The sequence below is a fragment of the Lemur catta genome, chromosome 10, assembly GCF_020740605.2.
Source record: "Lemur catta isolate mLemCat1 chromosome 10, mLemCat1.pri, whole genome shotgun sequence".
Classification (NCBI taxonomy): Eukaryota; Metazoa; Chordata; class Mammalia; order Primates; family Lemuridae; genus Lemur; species Lemur catta.
Window position 1 is genome coordinate 72,269,303 of NC_059137.1, and position 20,564 is coordinate 72,289,866.

Below are 20,564 nucleotides of genomic sequence, written 5' to 3' on the forward strand. Positions count from 1 at the left end.
AGTGCTTACCTATCCCTTCCCTGCCTCTATTCATTCTGACCCATGCCTAGAATTTCAGGATGAGATCCCTAATGCTTAGAAGCCAAGTTAGTGGTTTTAGACACATATTTTCATAGAAATAAACTTGCTAACCCTAATGAGTGTTTCATTGCTTAGTTCAAACTTCCCGAGGAAAAGAATTGCATTGTTGAGAGGACAACAAAATATTTGTTTACAATATTTTACCTGTTCTAGAGAGGATTTGGGGTGGGTTACAAAAGTAGATTAAATTAAAGATAGTATATAAGATATGTTTAAAAATTTCTATGAAGAGTGATTTTATATTTCCATTATTCCTTCTACATCTATTAGGTGGCATTATTCTTTTTTTTTTTTTTTTATATTTCAGCTCATCATGGGGATACAAAAGCTCAGGTTATATACTTTGTCCATGTCCTGCCCATCCCCCTGAGTCAGAGCCTCAAGCGTGTCCATTCTCCAGACAGTGCGCCTGGCACTCACCATGTAGTCATACCTCCATCCCCTCCCCCCACCCCCCACCTCCCCGAGTCAGCACCTTCAAGCATGACCATTCCCCAGACGGTGCGCAACGCACTCATCATGTAGGCATACACCCATCACCTCCCCCAACCCCCTGTCTCAGTCTGATATCCAATTGGTATCCTTCCCCGATGTTGCATTTAGGTGATGATCAGGGAAACCAATTTTCTGGTGAGTACATGTGATGCTTGTTTTTCCATTCTTTGGATACTTCACTTAATATAATGGGTGGGGAATATTCCCAAGTCACAGTAGAAAGTACTCATTTATTTAGGTAAATCATTTCACAAATTTCATTAGCTATAACTGGGTTTCAAAGAATTTTCTACAACTGCTCACATTAATAAACCCTTTGCACATCTTTCATGGCATTCCCACTCTCGTTCTTTGTTCTTACAGTCCAACTTGTTATTGCTTGTGATCAAGTAGCCAGCCCCCTTTTCTTCTGTCCTTAAATGATTCGATAAATTTCTTCCCCCTAACATTTTGGAATTTTAAAATGTATTACATTCTATATAAATTATTCTCATCTGACACATGGAGGAGAGTGAGGAAGATATTCTTTCTCCTTAGGCAAATATCCCTTTAGTGTATTTTCAATTCATGTACATGTGGAGGCTTCACAGTACCACATTTAGCTACAATAGTTTCAAATATAGTTTTTCTCAAGCTATAATAAAATATAAATAGTATTTCTAACATAGTGATCTTTGTTCTCATTAGACACCATGCTCTTATTAATTCTGTGAAACCAGTCTTATGAATGTGATTTTATCTACTTACATATATATATAATGTACATTAAGGAGTTTTTCTTTTTAAAATATTAATTTTCAACACTCTTGAATAGAAGATACTCTGAGTAGTTATACTATAAAGTTAGATTATTTTTTCTTTTTAGAGATAAACATCTGTGGATTGAATGATTAAGCGCTTGCTATGTGTCACTGTTTGGTCTTTGTTTTAAAAACCTGCTTACAATGGATTAGAAGGATTTTTGTATATAAAAAATAAGTCACTGACTGAATGAGAAGCATGGATCATCTCTTTTAACAGAGTGTAAAATGATGACATGTGATTCACTAAGAAAAACTAAGATATAAACTACAGGATTTATATGTTTAAATGATACTTTAGTTGTATTATCAGTACATTTTACTAAATGCTTATTTTTATGTGTTGTTTTTAAGTATTTGAAAAAATGCTACATATACCTTGCTATCTAATTTTTTCTCATTGAGTTATTTAGGACCAGAGAAAATAATTATGTCCAATTATGTTTAGAACTTTGAAATGAGTTTAAATACCCTCAATAAATGAAATAGTTATATTTATTTTTACTCAATAAATGGCAAACTAAACACTCAAAATAAAATTTCTATGAAAAATTTTCAATTCATTTTGTTCTTGGATAGTAAAAGTTAATGGCTTTCTAATTTTTAATAAATTTCTGCTGTATAATATGTGATTCCACAGTAGAGAAAAATTATCTTTATACTTTTTTCTTCAAGGTTAAATACTAATTTTTTACATGGTAGCTAATCTATCTTAATTATTAAATAGAATTATTGGTGACTAAGTACTTAGTTCATCTTAATTAGAATTATTAGTGACTAACCGGCTTGGATTTCACATTAGTTACTCTTTAAATCTAATACTTTGATGTAAGCTTACTGCTTACTTATATTTAAGATACAAGGTTTTAAATGAACAAATGGCTATATTTCTGTATTGTATTTATGTTCTTAGATTAATTATATAGATACAGATACACATAGGTATATATAAATATAAAGAATACATTATATTAAATATTTTAATAGAATTTAAATATACTGATTCTTAAACTTAATTCATTTAACAAATAATTATCCAGTGTTTTGTTGTGGATGAGACACTGTAGTGATACCAAGATGAATTGGAAATGGCTATTGCCATCAGGAGACTGATATATTATGTAAACATATAAGATAGGAAACAGTGGGTTGTAGAGTGTTATAGAAAGTATTATAGTTGCAGAAAACTGGGGGGAAAAAAGGGATCAATGATGGACTCCTGGGTGAGATACATGAAGTACAGGTAAAATATAGTTATGTGGAGATTAGAGGTACAGGGCAATCTAAGTGTAAGGAATTGCATGAAATAAGATAAGGGACTATGAAAACATAGGATTTTTGTATAGTGATACCAAGAGTAGTTGAAATTTCATTGGAATGCAGGGCATGTGTTGGAAGATGAAATTTGGAAGATAATTTAAGTTTGCCGTTAGATTGCTGCTCCCTCATTTTCTTGTTCCATTTTTATAAATTCTATCTCCATCTGTTAATATCTGTTGTTTTCTTCTTGTTTCAGAACATTTGACTTTCTTCTAAGATTATGCATTCTACCATCTCTTCTCATTTAGGACCTCCTGCCATTGGTTATCTTTCTTTTCTGTGTCTACATTCATTACTTGAACTTTCCTTTAACCTTTTGTATTTCTTAACTCAAGCCTTCTCTTTAGAACACAGCTTTTTAGGAAAATTGTCACCACTGTAAAACAGCCTGCAGTCTGCCTAGAAAGAGCTGATCACACTCTCATGTCCTCAGCCTACTGTATACATGTGGTTTTTGGTTACCTTTCACAGCAGTAGTTATCTCTTAACATTACATTTCCCATCTGGTTGTGATCTCCTTGAAAGTAAAAAATGTCTTACTTGTGTATTTTCAGATTTGCCTTCTTATTGATACATAATGAATCCAATAAATGTTTTGGTGACTGGACGAGTGTATTAGCATTAATTTAATTTGAAGAAAATTAAGTTTTTAATCTTTGAGTGTTAGAAGTAAGAATGGAAAGGAGAATGAAAATTATAGAGAGAATATAGAAGTAGAATAGGCAAAATCTGGTAACTGATTTGACAAATAATTATATGTGTGGGCCAGGAAAGAAGGAAGAGTCTAATCTTAAAGTCCAGAGTTCTAGTAGCTAGAAGTCACTGAAAAAGAACACACAGAGAAGTAGGTGTGGAGGATTCTGTGTTCATTTAGCAAATTTAAGATGCCATGAAACATCATTACAGAAATATGTAGTACATATATATCATTTTTGGACTACAGCTTACGAAAATAATAAGAGCTGGAGATAGTTTTGACAATTGTTCATCTGTAAGGGATAGTGTCACAATTATGGCTAATTAGTTTTACAAAATAAAAATACTTCTTAAATTTTTATTCTTGGACACAGATTAGGTTAAAAAATTATTAAATCTAAAATGCTGAAATGTAAACAAAGAATGTGATATTAAAATATAAAGACTAATCGTATGTGACACCCAATGATTTTGTTACCGTTTTCTTAAAACCACTTCTCTGCATCTATGGCCCACATTTTTAAAAAGTTAAGTATCTATTGAATAGCTTTCATTTGATTAACTTTGGAAAGCTAGTGATTATTTTTTCAGTAAAAATATTTTTTAGTTCATGAATTCAGTTGCAACATGTATTTCCTTTTAGGCCCACATTCTTTCAGTTAACTGGACAAGTCACAGATGATTATATATGGTTTACTTTGCGTGTATGACTGATATGATTATGTATTTTTTACAAGAAATGAGTTATAATCTTGTAAATATACTTTTAAGATAGTAAGTTTGTTAGAAAAATATTCTCCTCTTAAAAGCCAAGTAACTTGATTAACTTCCAGAAACTAAAGATTACTATTTATGTATCTTACCTATATCTAAAAAGTATATGAAAATATAAAACTTTATTACAGTATCATAAAAGGGGAGAATTTTATTCTGAAGCATATAATTTATATATATATAAGTTCATCTAATTAATGTCTTCTTTTAAAGCATTTTAAAGTGCATTATTTAATCTGTTATGCAGATCGTTCCTTTGTCTGAAGCCAGAAGACAATGACTATCAAATGAGTAAAGGAATTGACTTTGAAGAAATTATAAAAAATGACGGAGCTCTTCTAAAGAAGAAATGTCGATCTATAAACCCTTCTAAGAAATCATTTTTCATTAATATTGTCCCAGAAAAAGATAATTTAACATCTCTATCAGTGTATTCAGAAGATGGTTGGGACTTACCATACATAATACATTTATGGCCACCTATCCTACTCCGAAATCTTCTTCCTTACAAAATTGCGTATTATATAGAGGTATTGTGAGATTTTTTTAATGCATTCCTGTCTTTGATTTTATAGTTTTATTTTAATAGTTATTTAAAATTATGAACAATTAAAAGTGTTTTAGTTCTAATAAAAATTAGAGTACTAGTAAAGAAAGTGGATATTATTTTGCAACAAGTGTGAGGATTAGTATCGAAATAACATTCAAGTACAAGACTTGAACACACACAAAAAAGCCTGCGACATTATATTATATTCCTTTATTGCTAATTTTCTTAAAGGCTTGTATACTCTATAAAATTTTTTTCTCTTACACACTCATTATTTTAACAGATTAAGTCTGGTTCCCTCCTCCTTTTATAACATAGGAATCTCTCCATCTTAAGATTTTTATGTAAATATTCCATTTGCCATGCTTATCAAATGAAAGAAGGTAGTTCTTCATTGTCATCTGTTAATTGTAGGTTTATTTTACTTTGAGAATTACTATATGTTTATCCGTTTCTGATGCATTTTTTTTGGGTGAAAAAGTTAAGATATTTATAGCTTTAAAATATCTGTTTTTCCATATGATGGATTTTCATAGTAGTTAAGAATTTGCACTTTGTTGTCAGATATATTTGAGATTGCATCCCAGCTTTGTCACTTGCTAGCTAGCTGTATGTTCTTAGGCAGACATTATTGCTTTTCTGAATCTTTTATCCTAGTTTAAAAAATAGGAATAGTAATAAAACTTGAATAGTTGAGATATAGGGAAAAATCAAATTAGATGATTTATCACAGTGCCTGACAGACACACGATTGCCACTTATTTACCACTCTAGCACCACAGCCACCATTGTTATTTTGTGGAATATTATTTAATATGTAAAGAATCAAGAACTCATTATTTTTACTTTAATTAATTTAAAATCTTGAGATGAAGAGATTCCTGTGATAGTAATAGGAAGAGCAAGGATAGAGATGCTAGAAAAACTGATGAGATACTCTGATGCATTTAATGATCACATTCTGTCTGCTAGTTTCCAAAGGATATGATCAGTTTTTAGAATGACAATTTAGCTATGGTATGGGGAAGAGACAAAAGGAGACAGGACCAGCTAGGAGACTCTTACACTGAGAAGTCATGATGACATGAACTAAGATAATAGAAGTGTGGGTAGAGAGAAACCAATAGTTTTGAGAGTTACATAAGATGTAATATAAACAGTGATTGGAAACGGATGAACAGAGACTGTTAAAAATCAAGAATGGGAAGTAGTAGCAATTGCTTATTTTGTAGTTTTCTCCTATAATTTTCATTATTTTGTAGCTTTCAAAACTTTTGTTTTCGTAATTATGGTGTTTTAAAATTTCCAGTGGAATTACACATTATATTGTTTAATAGAATCCTCATAATTGTCCTTTGAAGTAAGTCATTTAGAGCACTTTACAAATAAAATAAATCTCAGATTAAATATTTTACAGAGGTTTCCACAGTTGACAGAATTAGAACTTGAATATAAGACTTATAACATTTTCTGACAGGTATTTCAAACCATTGTGTATAGCATTTGGACTAATTAAATAAAATTTAGGGGTCATATTATTCTGAAACATTTTACAATTTGTTGTATTTTTTATTACAGGGAATTGACAATTCAGTTTTTGCTCTAAGTGAAGGACATTCAGCCCAGATTTGCACTGTACAGTTGGATAAGGCCAGGCTACATTTAAAATTACTTGACTATCTTAACCACGATTGGAAAAGTGAATATTGTATACAACCTGATCAACAAGACATTAGTTTCATCAGTTTTACCTGTGTTACAGAAATAGAAAAGACTGATTTAGATATTGCTATCCATGTGACCTACAATACTGGTCAGACAGTTGTGGCATTTCATAGTCCTTATTGGATGGTCAATAAAACTGGTCGAATGTTACAATACAAAGCAGATGGAATTCATCGAAAGCATCCACCTGATTATAAAAAGCCAGTTCTGTTTTCTTTTCAGCCAAATCACTTTTTTAATAACAATAAGGTATGTGATGTTTTTTCTAACTTTCACTTTTCTTTAGTTATTTGTCACTCCTTTTTAATTTTTAGAGTTTTAAAGAATAAAATGTTATGAAACTTGGGTAGAGATAATATTTGTTAAATATTTGAGGTTAAAAAGATTAGAATTTAATATTGGGAAAGGTTTAGTGCATTAACAATATAACATTTAGTTTATGCTTAAAAGTAAAAAATGTGTCAATTTAATGAGGAATTTTTAAAGGTACCTAAATTGTAATATTTTTGAAATATTTTTTCTAGGTACAGCTTATGGTAACTGATAGTGAGTTGTCAGATCAATTTTCAATTGATACTGTTGGTAGTCATGGAGCTGTTAAATGTAAAGGCCTGAAAATGGAATATCAAGTGAGTTCATTCTGTGCACATCAAGAAACTTTTATTTAAAGTGTATATATTAACTACTTAATTTATTTTATAAAGATGCCATGATAGCATAACAGTTTTTGAACTGTTATTTTTTTTTCCCTTTAGGTTGGTGTCACTATAGACCTCAGCAGTTTTAACATTACCAGAATTGTGACATTTACTCCTTTTTATATGATTAAAAACAAAAGCAAGTATCATATATCAGTAGCTGAAGAAGGAAGTAATAAATGGCTCTCTCTTGATTTGGAGCAGGTAAGGAGATGAATTTCAAAAATGTACCTCTTTGGGTTCTATTTTCTCCTTGAAGTTAGATACCTGAAATCACTGTGTAATGTTTTAACTCTCCCCCATCTCAATTTCGTGTCAGTTTCATAAACCTTTATTGATTATTTGTGCCAGGCTCTGGATATCTAGTTATTAAAAACTGAACCTTGCCATGTAGGAGTATATAGCTTGATAAGAGAGGTCAGCATTTAACAATTCCTAACCAGTTTGGTTAAATACACCAGTAGAAGACTAGATAAAGTATAAGTGCACCAAAAAGAAGGAAATGATATTAAATATATTCTGTCCAGGAAGCTATTAAGAATGCCTTCAGAGAGTAGGTTAAGCCAGACTTTTCTTCAAGTTATTTGAAGAAAGCAATAATAACTTAGATTGAAATTTTAATTCTGTGGCAGTATTAACTATTAAGCCTTTGGATAAGAGTTGTCTAAATAATTGACTGAAGTTGATAATATATTTTACTTTCAAAGAACTTTTATTCTGAATGTTAGGATTGTAAGAGAAGTATTTGCTATTTTTATTCACTTTTCCTTTTTTCATATAAAACCATCCTTATGGGATTATCCTTTAAAATTTCCTGTAGAGCTAGTTTTAAAGGTAAATGCCATCAGTTTGTGTTTATCTATAAAAGTTTTTATCATCTTTCTTTAATTATAATTTTCTACGTATCCATTTGAGGTTGACATTTTTTCTTAACATGTCATAGATTTTTCCCCCACTATATTCTCACTCCCATTTTTGTTACAAATTATGCTGTGAGTCTGTCATTTTTGGAGGTGATGTTTCTTTTCTTTCTGGCTGCCTTCATGATCTTTCTTCTCTTTCTCTTTGTTGTTCTGTAGTCATACAGTTACTTTATCCCACTTCAGATGCTTTACTCCTAGAGCTGTAGTTTACTGTATTCATACTTTCTGTAAAATTTGCAACTACCATCTTTTTAAATATTGCCTCTCCTCCATTCTTCCATTTTTTCCTTCTGGGCCTTTAATCAGACATATGCTAGACCAGAGACAGGGAACCTTTTCATGTTGGAAGGCCACATTAATATAGCTGTAATCAAATAAGGCCACGTTCAAGAAACTTCAATTAGATACACTTAAAAATGTACATTATTTTGTAAAAATCTAACCGCTATGTACTTAGTAATTTCAAAAAATGAAACTACTTGTTAATTTTAAAGTTAACTAACCTTGTAATGACTTCGTTGTGTCTGCTTTTTGTTGGAAAGCATTTGAATATTTGGTTGCAGCATGGAGGTCCACAGTTTCAGTTGATCCTCTAGATGGGTATCAGTCATTTGTGACCTTAAGGGTATCTTGATTTGGGTTAGGTACGAGAATGTAGATTTGGAGCAATAAGTGGTTGAAAAGCACTAAAGCATTTTTCAGGCATGTTGCCAAAGGCATGGGTATTCTACTGCATTTTTCCATGTTTCAATTGCATCTTTCTTAGCATGAAACAATGACTTTAAAATGTTATCTACTGAGAGCTCAATCAATTTACCTGTAGTTCTTTAGGTGCCTTAGTGATATCAACTAGGTGAGACTGAAATGCTGAGTGTGATGTCATGATTCTCAAAGTCAGTGAACCTTTCATTGTGTTCTCCAATTAATAGGTCTATAACAGCTGTGTATTCTTCACATGATTTTTGTATATCATCCTGCTCATCAGTGACCTCTGCTAACTGTGGAAAATGTTCATCCAAAATTTCCTTTTGAAGAAGTGTTTTGAAAAAAGATAGCTTTTTTCGAAATTCCTGGATTTTTTGCCACATATAACATATATATACTTAGTTTTACATTGCAAGGAAATATTCAAGTCATTTTGATTTGACATGATATCACACAGAAATGCTGCATTCCTATAGAAATCTTCTTTCAATAATTCACATTGCTGATTGTGTTCTTCATAAAATTTAACTATCTCTTCTCACAGAGATAAAATTTTGGCTAACAGCTATCCCTGTGATAGCCAACACAATTTAGAATGATAAGGCAAATCCACACTGATTACCTCATAGTTCAGCTTTAACATTACGAAACTGACAATGCCATGTTGCATTTGCACAAATATAATTAACAATACTTACAACTTGTTGCAAAGTGTCACTTTAAATAGTAGCTTTAGCACAGAGATTTTTGCTGATGCAAGATACAATGAAAAGAAATGAGAGCATCTTGATCTATTAATACTTTTTTTCAATTTGTGCAATAAACCCTCAAGGTTTTCCTGTCATGGAAGGTGCACCATCTGTATATACTCACTAAATTTACCAAATTTAGTCCAACTTCATGATATTTATCTTGAAAGTTGTTGAAGATATCTATTCCCCATGTTCTGTTCCTCAAGAGTGCCCAAAATGAGTAGCTCTTTGTAGCAACGAAAATCTTCTGTTATGACCTGAATGAAGTATAAAATCTGTACTGAGTCAGTAGTATGAGTTTGTTCATCCAAAGCAATTGAATAATGTGTATTTTCTTTTTGAAGTATTGCATGAAGTTGTTCTATTAAGTTGAAGACTAATTCATGCTGCCAATCAGTTATGGTTCTCCTTGAAAGAGGCAGTTGTTTGTTCTTTGAAACATCAAGATGTGAGCATCCTACAACTTCAACAATGCCTTCCTTCCCAATTTCTTCATCACTAAATGGCTTCCCTTTTTTCCCCAAGTATATAAGCTACTTTATAAGTTGCTTTCAGTGGCATTATTTCCAGGTCTTATTGCTACTTGAAAGAATTGTCTTCACTTTTGCTTTTCATCTTTTAATTTTTGCAATACAATCTTTTGAACCTGTCCCTCTAATTTAAAATATTTGTGGTCCTTATAAGTGTGATAAATATTGCAGTATCACAAAGCAAGCAGATCATCTTTAGCAGAAAGAAGATAATATTGCAATTCCCAATCCTCATTAAAAAATCTGTTTTTTTTCTTTAGTGTTCTCTTGGTCTTCTTTGACGTGATGAGCTGTTAAGCAGGCAGAATTAAAAAATACTGTTGAGCTGTGCAACTATTCACAAATGCCACTTCAAACAGAACACGATGCACCATTGTCAAAAGCTGATAACAGACTGGCGATCTCAACCCCGTAAACTCTCACCAACCAGCTTAGGGCATTAGTGGCGCCAGTCAGTCGGGAGAAGTTAGAACTAAATGATGAACATAGAAGCCGTCAATGTAGCCCTCATGGTTTACTAATGTTCTAATTGTGCCAGTCAATCTGGGGGGATTATTTCATTGAAATTTATTTTATTTCTTGGTATTTTAAATACTTTCATTTTAAAAATGAAAATATAAAAGATGAACAAAAATGTATTAATAAAAATAAAAGGATTTGTTTGGTAAAATTTACGTTCAGTCAAAAGGCCACACTTAAAGAACCTAGAAAGCCACATGTGGCCTTAAGGCCTGTGCTAGACATTCGTATTCTGTACTTCATGTCTCGTACCATCTTTTTTATGTCCTCTATCTGTTTAACTCTCTTTGCTGCATTCTGGATAAATTCTACATATATTTTTAAATTATTTTTACTTTTACTGTGTCTAAACTGACATTTAAACTTTAACTGGGTTTATTTGAATAATTATATTTCTCATTTCCCAAAGTTCCACTTTTTTCAAATCTGTTCGTTGTTTCAAGAAATATTTATTGTGTCCTTTCTATGTGATTTGCAACACATCTGTTAGCAAAACCAGAAGTTCCTGTCTTGGTGTAGTTTATATTTCAGTGGGTGTCAAGGAAACCATTAAATTAATAATACCATAACTTATTAAGGTCACATTTGAACAAAGACATAAGAATAAATGAAAGAGCAAATGTCAAAAGCTTGGCTGAGCAGGAGAGAGTTGTGCTGCCAGGTATCAGAGTAGCAGATTAAGATAAGCCAAAATGAAAGTAACAAATATTTAATCACTTACTGTGATAATAAAGGTTGAGCATCCCTAATCCAAAAATCCAAAATGCTCCAAAATATGAAACTTTTTGAGCACCAGCATGACATCACAAGTGAAAGGTTCTACACCCGACACAGTATTTTTTTACTGTATTAATGGTATGTCATATTTTTTACTGTTAAGTACTTATGTATGAATAAATGTAAGAAAATGATTGCTTATTGGTAGCATATAGATTTGGAGTCAGGAATGCTGGTGAGGCCAAGTAACTATAGATTATCCACATGAGTGGCTGAGATAGTGACACATTTGCTTTCTGATGGTCTAAGGTATACAAACTTTGTTTTGTGCACAAAATTATTTTTAAAAATAAAATTACTTTGGGCTATGTGTATAAGGTATATATGAAATATAAATGAATTTCATGTTTAAACTTGGGTCCCATCTCTAAGATACCTCATTTTATATATATATATATGTGTGTGTGTGTGTGTGTGTATATATATATATATATATATATATATATGCAAATATTCCAAAATTCAAGAAAATTCAAAACACTTCTAGTCTCAAGCATTTCAAATAGGGGATATTCAGCCTATATAAGTATGAGATTAAATCAGAAAAAGAACCAACTACCCTTATTCCATTTTTTTTTTCAGAATGGCATTTTTCCCCATGGAATAGCATTTGTCAACTGTCAGGTGGATCAGCACAGATGTGGAGATTGTCTCACTGTCTAGGGAACCCTGAACAAAAGACTGCAGCAGTTTCATGGACCTAGGGAATGGAGGAGGACAAGGGGGAGGGGTTAACAGTAAAAAAGTCCTGAGTGCTTAAAATGGAGAAAAAGTGACTTCAGGGTACCCCCCTCCCCCGTCCCCCTGAGGGAGGCCTGTGCTGAAAGGGCCTGATAAAGAACCTCCTAATGAAGTACCTGGGCAAGGAATGCAGATATGCATAAAAGCTCTGGGGAGGGGGGTGCTTGAGTCCTTGAGACTGCAATGCCCTGGCTGTGCACCACCTCAGGTTACATCTTTAGCCATGTCCCATATCCAGTTCCATTAATTACCTTTTATGGTTGAATAAAATTGCCTTTAATAAGTTAAGACACTTAGCTCTAACAACCAGGTTCTGCTTCATTTTCCCCAGGTTATATGGTGATGATGAGGTATCGTGCATGAAAAGTCTCAATGAAATATGTGAAGTGACCAGTCTGGTCAGGGCCTAAGATGGATTGACTGATAGTTTACTGACAAGGCCTGTTCTCCATTCTTCATCATTTATCTCTTTTCTTTGTTTCCAGCTTCTGTTGGTTGTCTAGTCTTTTTTTTGGTAACTTGACTGTATCTTGTTCTTTTAGCTTAGTTTCCAGATCACTGATGTCCAAGTTTTTTTCTTAAGATTCTGAGCTTCTTTTCCTACTGTCAACTTTGGATACTTTTGCTTTTTTACCTTTATTTGATGACCAGGACCCTAGATTTAGTACTTGTCCTTACTTGCCATTTGTGTGCACTTTGACTTCTGCTTAATTACCAAATGATGCCCAAAACCTGATTTCGATTTTTAGTAACTCAGTGTGCCCTTGTTTTAAATTGATTATCTGCTTCCTAGTTCTTGGCTCAGCTTTCTTGATGATTTTTCGACCCTTCTCTATAAGACCATAACTACATTAAAGTCTTTTGCCTCCCCAGCAGTCTACTAACTCTTCAACTTACAACCTATTGCTGCTTGTATTCACAGTGCTCACAAGCCACAACCCATTTCTAAGTTGACAGTTTACAACTGTCGTAGCTAAGCAACCCAATAAGCAGAGCAATGTTGAAAGAGATTTTTTTAAAGTTTAAGTCTACTCTGATGGGCATATTAAAATGATATAAGTATTTGTGATGAAATCTGTTTTGTATAAATATATGTAATATATGTTTTAGTGTATCCCCTTTTGGCCTGAGGATGCTTCTGGTAAACTTCTTATTCAAGTAGAAAGGAGTGAGGATCCTCCCAAAAGGATATATTTTAACAAGCAAGAAAATTGTATTTTATTGCGTCTGGATAATAAGGTAAGTGATTTTTTTTTTGCATATTTCATTTAAAACGTAATCCATAGTAGTATTTTTTTTATATTGAATAGTTGCCTCTGTTTATTTTTTTCCCTTTCACCAAAAATGAGCAAATATTTCTTTTTGTAAAAGGAAAAGGTACCAGAAGGTAACAGAGACATAACATAATTTGTTATGCAAAAAGTTAGTTGTAGTGTCTGGAATAGTAGAATGTGTCACATCTGGAATGTCATTCATCTTCATAAAATAATTGAGATTCATGGTTTCCCAGAAATGTAATACAAAATTCTGAATTTTTTTTTCGGTCATCTCAAAAAATTAAGTTTCCAAGTTATAAGTAGTTTTATTATTAAATTTATTAGTTAATATTCTTGAGAATATTAATGATCCCATTAAAGAATGTTTTCTTCTTTTAGCTTGGAGGTATTATAGCAGAAGTTAATTTGGCTGAGCATTCTACAGTTATTACATTTTCAGATTATCATGATGGAGCAGCTACATTCTTGTTAATAAATCACACAAGGAATGATCTTGTTCAATACAAGCAAAGGTAAGAAGATTATCATAAATACAGTAACTCCTGATTTTAGCAGAGTATAGGTGGTAAGATACTGACTTACAATATAAACTGATAATGGCATTGTGGCTATGTAAAACAATGTCTCATTTTTAAAAAATATACATATCCTGAGGTATGTAGGGATAAAACTGTCTTGATAGTCACAATTTATTTTTAAATGCTTCAAAAAAAGAAAACTGGAAGAGCTGAAGCAAGTGTGGCAAAAGCTTGATCATTGTTGAATATGGTGAAGAATATGTCAGGTTTGTTACGAGTCTCTGAATTTTGTCTGTTTTTCAAAACTTTTCATATTTCAATATAATGTAAATACTTGAGATTTCAGATTATTTTCAAATAGGTACCTTCTTTTTGTTGAGGTGCTTGGGAAAGGAACTCCTTCGTTAAAGACCATAATTAAATCTTGATGATTTAGGGCTACTCTTAAACATCATTTATTTCCATTTGCTTTGATATCATATCCCCTTAGTGTCACTACAGTTAGTGTAACTTTCTGATGCTCTACTTAGTGGTCCCAAGCTGTCTTGAATTTCTTTTGTCTGCTTTCTTTGTTTGTTTTCACCTGTTACTTTGCAGTGGGCCAATATTTATTAGTGCATTTATGCTTTCCTTCCACTGCTAACTGTATAACTTCTAATCATTGATTAAAATCAAACAGGCATTGAATAAAAACCACAGGGCTGGGCTAGCAAGTACCTAGAACTCCTCCTTGCCTATCATTCTCTCATTTGTTTAAGATGATAAGAAAGAGGAAAACCTATTTTTTTAATTACTATCCATATTATAAAAATAATAAATTGTGTATTAGTCTGTTTGGGCTGCTATAACAAAAATGCCTTAGACTCGGGTAACTTAAAAGAACAGAAATTTATTGCTTGTAGTTCTGGAGGCTGGGAAGTCCAAGATCAAGGTGCCAGTGGATTCGGTGTCTGATGAAGGCTAACTCTGCTTCATAGATGACGCCTCTTTCTGTATCTTCACATGGCGAGGGGCAAGGCAGCTCCTGTCAACCTCTTTTATAAGATTAAAAGACTAATCCCATCCATAAGGCCTCTGCACTCTTAACTTAATCACTTCCTGCCGGCCCCTCTCTTAATACTTATCATATTGGTGATTAAGTTTTAGTATATGAATTGTGGGGGAACACAGATCATAGCAAATTGTCTGATTAAAACTGACAAAAGCAAATAGAAATGATTTCTCATTTCCCCTTCAACCCATGTACCTCAAGTAGCTTTCCCCAACCAGTATTCACAGAGTTAAGATCTGTAGAAAATGATTTGAATGACTATTTTCTCAGTTGTTTCAAGAATGGTATATATAGCTGGTAACTTTTTAGACACCTAGGAGCTAAGTTAATTCTTTATATACTAAGCATAGCATTATAACTAGCTTCTCTGACAAATTTTATTGAGACTGGCTAAGGCTGGACTAGAGACCTCTTAGTCTTCTCTTTGACCTTGACCTTGTAATTTTTTTCATGGTTTAGTGCAGATATGAACTGTTTAGAAAATCTTATGTACTGCATTGTTATAATTATAAAAGAAGGGGATAAGGGAGAATAATAGAATGTGATCTTGTGTTGAAATTTCGAAACTTAAAAATTACCTTAATGGAAATTTATAAAATTAACAATCTGGAAGAATGAACATTGGACTTGGATTTAGAATTGTTTGAAGAAGTAGTTATGAAATCAAGATCTTGAAACTTTGGTTTAAAAGAGTATTGAATCCATAGTCAGGTTAGAGGGTTGCTGCTGTTTCTGACCGCCCTTTTTGTCTCTTTCACAGGCTCTTTGCTCTACCTGCCATAAAATATTAAATACGGGGAGATATTTCTAGTCCTATTCTGTTCATATTCTTATATAATCTTATTCATACCAGTAAATATATTAGTCACTTCCTGTGTGGCAATCATCTCCAAATCTTTACTGCAGCACAGACTTCCCTTGACTTTCAGTTTCCTACCTCCTCCTAAACGTCGCATAAGACCATAAAGTGATTCAAAACTTACCTCATCATTTGCACCACAAAATCTTCTCTTTTTTTTTTTTTATCCTTCTCTCATTGAATGGCAGTGTTACCCACCCCTGTCATCCTACATTTCTCCCGCCTCACAACACCATGCAATTAGTTAAACTCTAATTTTTAAATAAATCTCCTCTTGTCTAATCTCTCCTGCCATTATCCTAGTTCAGGCTCCAAACATTTCTTATCTATGTGACTAGACTTTTGATCTGTCTATATCTAGTTTTATCTCTAGTAAATCCTCCATATTCTGTCAGAATGAGTTTCCCCAGCATACCAAATATAATCATATCTTCTTTTGTTTAAAGTTATTCAGTTTTTCCCATTTCTTTTAAAGTATGTTGCTAGGCTACCTTTGTAAACATTTATGTTTCTGTAGCCTAACTCTTACACTATGCTTAAGACAAACTGAAGTCTTTATTTCCTGAATGATCTGGGTCTTTCCATATGTTTTTACTGTATAGGTGTTCCTTTCTGTTAGTAAAACACCACTTCTATGTGATGCCTTCCCTTGCCACCTTAATCTATATGCCCAGTTTTTGATAGCACCTTTGCATATGTAGATTATAGCATTTGTCACATTGTGTTGTCATTTTCTTGTGAGTTTAAGACATGTACACATACATAGTTATATTTTGAGGACTGTGGTTAGTTTTCCTTTTGTTTGAATTTCCATTGCCTATCAAAGATAGCCCAGTAAATATTTGCATAAGAAATATTCTGCAGTGAATTAAACAGATTAAAATTTGTATTTTTTAATGGAAAAATTAAGAATAGCATTTTTCCTCTTCCACCTTCCCTTTCTTTGGGTTTTTGAAAATATGGATCTTAGTTATTTCCTGCATATAAAAATAATAGTTGTTAATTATTTTTTAAAATTCTGTAGAAAAAATGTAAAAAAGAACTGTACTTACTATAATCCCAGTACTGTTAACATTTTGGGGGCATTGCTTTTCTTTTCCTTTTCTCCTTTTCTCTCTCCCTTCCCTCCATCTTTCCCTCCTTCCTTTCTTTCTATGTGTCTCTCATTTTTAACAGCTAGTGTAAGCATATAAATTTGCTTCAAATCACAATTTTTAATGAATGCATGATATTGTATCATTTATAAACACTACAATTAAATAATACTTTATTGAGAATTTTGGTTGTTTCTAACTTTATAATTTTGAATCCATTCATCTTTTAATAAGAATCTTTGGCTCCTTTGTAATCATTGTAATAGCTAATTCATGATTCCTTGCCATATTTTTTTATTTTCTTCTGATTCTTTGAAAAATACACATCCTGTTTCTGTTATAGATAATTACATTTTTGTTCTTGAAGATTTGATGCATTTTAAATCAATTTTAAGAGTTAAACAGTATCTGCCAACTTATCCATAAAAAATTTGGAATACTTTTATATTTTCTTCAACTTCTTTCCAAATTTCCACTTTCTTGTGAATATAATTTGGGATTTTTTACCCAGATTAATATAAAATGATTATTTTTTTAAAATATGTATTATTTTACTTAAGACTCTTGGTATTTGCATTGATTTATATTAGCAAAAAAATTGACTTTACTGGCTTAGTTATTCACCACTGGTCCTTCAATATTTCTACATCCTAGTTCTTAAGATATTATTTTGAGTTATCTCTAATGTGGGTGGAAAAATTCTGTTGTTTTTTCAGTAAGGGTTTCTGAATAATCTGTAATTCTGTTGCTTCTTTGAAATGTTGTATTCTTACAAATTTATGACAACTTGACATAAAACTTGAAGTCTGTGGTCCCCAAACCCTGGGCCGTGGCCCAGTTCCAGTCTGTGGCTTGTTGGAAACCAGGCTTACAGCAGGAAGTGAGCAGCTGGCGAGCGAGTGAAACTTCATCTGTATTTACACCTGCTCCCCATCACTGGCATCACTGCATAAGTTCCGCCTCCTGTCAGATCAATGACAGCATTAGATTCTCCTAGGAGCAAATCTTTCTGTAAACTGTGTATATGAGGGATCTAGGTTGCGTGCTCCTTATGAGAATCTAATGCTTGATGATCTGAGGTGGTGATGCTAGTGCTGGGGAGTGGCTGCAAATACAGATTATCATTAGCAAAGAGGTTTGACTGCACAATAAATGTAACGTTCTTAAATCATCCCAAAACCATCCCTCCCCCACCCCCACCCGATCTGTGGTAAAACTGTCTTCCATGAAACTGGTCCCTGGTGCCAAAAGGTTGGGAATCACTGCTGTAAGTGATAACCTTTTTTCTCAAAGTTGTGTAGACACTGTGCTATGGGTTTTTTTGACATTCAATATAATAGAAAGTATGAGACTAGCATTTTTATTCCTTTGTGGGTAACTATGATTTTCCTAGATGTTTATGGGTTTTTTTCCCCTCAATTTTCTTACAAAGATGTGTCTTGGATGACATTCTGTTTTTATTAATGTTGTCTGATACCCAGTAAAGTCTTTTGGTCTGCAAGGTAAGCTCCTTCTTCAGGCCAGAAAAGCTGCATTTTATTATTTCTTTGGTTTATAACTTTTGTAATGTTTTCTTCTTTCTGAAATTCTTTCTGTGAGTCCATTGGATTTCTTAGATTTGTGTCCCATGTGTTGTGATTTTCAAAAATAATTGAGCTATGTTTTTGCTACAGTGAGATCAATACTTAGGAAAAGGTTATCAATTAAATTCTCTTAGAATTAGTATAGATAAGATAAAGTAAATGGAATAATTTTTCCATAATTAATTTGTATTAAAAAAATGACAGAGTATGTTTAAAGACTATGTAGACCTTTATTTCCTAAGTGGAACAAAATATTTTCCAAGTAGGAATATATTGAGTAGTATTCATTAGAGAATTATAGAGAAAAAATTTCAATCTAGTTTCAATCAGAATTATCATTCAATTAATGGACTAAGAATTAATGAAACATTATTTTGGATTTTTTGTATACTCATGTACTCACATTTAATTTAATGCATATTTTTCTACTTATTTTAGTTCTCTCAGTGAAATAGAAGATTCTCTCCCTCCTGGAAAAGCAGTGTTTTATACATGGGCTGATCCAGTGGGCTCTAGAAAGCTGAAGTGGAAATGTGGGAAAAGCCAAGGTGAAGTAACACAAAAGGATGTAAGTATTAGGTAGATTATTATGGTGTTCTCAGCAGCCTTTTTTTTTTTTCCCCAGCCTTCTTAATTTTAAGGACTGTTTTGTGGCTACACTTCTAAAAAACTACCAAAAAATTTTAGAAGCAGTATTCAAGCCTTAACCAAAAATATTAAAAACTGGAAGTAGTCTTGCTATTCATTATTTACTTCTAGTATGTTGTAAAGATTAAACCTGTGCTTAGAGAAGAGCTTCAGGATTCACCTGATAAACATATATATTCTCTGCACAGTCGTATTAGATAGATTTAGCTTCTGTAAGGAACATTTAAGGATCCACTGAGTTAACTAAAAAGAATTTATTTCTGGGCGACAAGCTATGATGATAAAGTTCTGTATGAACATTTTCCAGTAATATTTTAAATAACTTTCAGAAAGTGTTTCATAAAAATTTTTTTGTCCTTCAGAATTCATCTTAATTTTACCCCTATTCTAATGTCTTTTTTCTTACCACTAGTTATTATTTCTTCCTACTACCTATCAATAGTGCAGGGGTTCTCTCATTCCCATTATAGAGGGGAAACCGAACATTTCATCATTAGTATATCTTTGCTCTAAGTGTTTTTTTGGTGGTTTGTTTTTTAAATAAATACCCTGTATCAAATTAAAGCAGTTGCTTTCTATTCCTAGTTTGTTAAAACATGTGTGTGTATGTCTATGTATGTATAAATGAATGAGTGGTGAATTTTTATCAAATGCTTTTTATTTTTATCTGTTGAAAATGATTATATAATTTTGAACTGTATCTTATTTTAGGATGAATTATATGATTGATTTTTAAATATTAAGCTGACTTCTCATTTCTGAAATTGGCTTGCTAGTGTTTTAAGACTTTTACTTGCATACTTATGAGAGAAATTGGCCTGTAACTTTCCTATCTTGTAATGTCCTTTCTAGGTTTTTATATCAGAGTAATTCTGACTTCTTAAAAATGTTGGGAAATACTTATAATTTTCCCATTTTGTGGAAGAGTTTATGTAAGATTAATATGGTTTCTTCCTTGAATGTTTGTTAGAATTCACCAATGAAGCCAAGTCATCTTAGCCTGTTTTATTTGTAGAAAGGTTGTGGTTTTATTTTTGTTTTTTAGAAGAACTATTGTTTTGCTTTCTTTTTCTTTGAGACAAAGTCTCACTCTGTCTTCCAGGCTAGAGTATAGTGGTCATGGCTCACTGCAGCTTCAAACTCCTGGCCTCAAGCAATCCTCCCACCTTGGCCTGCCAAAGTGCTGGGAATTACAGGCATGAGCCACTGTGCCCAGCCTGTTTTGTTATTTTGATGATATCATTTATGCATATGTTTTCAGTTTCACCAGTTTCTGCTCTAATCTATATTGTATTCTTTAATATCATATTTCTTTGGGTTTAATTTGATAATATTTTTTCCTAAACTCTTGAGATGGATACTATATTAGTCTGTTTAGGCTGCCATAACAAAATACCATAGACTGGGTGGCTAAAACAACAGAAGTTTATTTCTCAGAGTTTTGGAGA

The 20,564-nt window shown here is 32.4% G+C and overlaps 1 protein-coding gene across 3 annotated transcripts in view; it reads left to right on the top strand.

The window, feature by feature from the left end:
- VPS13A (vacuolar protein sorting 13 homolog A) overlaps positions 1–20,564 on the top strand; it is a 197,911-nt gene that overhangs the window by 132,514 nt on the left and 44,833 nt on the right. For all 3 annotated transcript variants that reach the window (XM_045562601.1, XM_045562603.1, XM_045562602.1), the window contains exons 47-53: positions 4,414–4,696; positions 6,295–6,690; positions 6,966–7,070; positions 7,197–7,343; positions 13,197–13,325; positions 13,742–13,875; positions 18,907–19,036. In XM_045562601.1, coding sequence (XP_045418557.1) covers positions 4,414–4,696; positions 6,295–6,690; positions 6,966–7,070; positions 7,197–7,343; positions 13,197–13,325; positions 13,742–13,875; positions 18,907–19,036 — 1,324 coding nt within the window. The remainder of the gene's footprint in view (positions 1–4,413; positions 4,697–6,294; positions 6,691–6,965; positions 7,071–7,196; positions 7,344–13,196; positions 13,326–13,741; positions 13,876–18,906; positions 19,037–20,564) is intronic.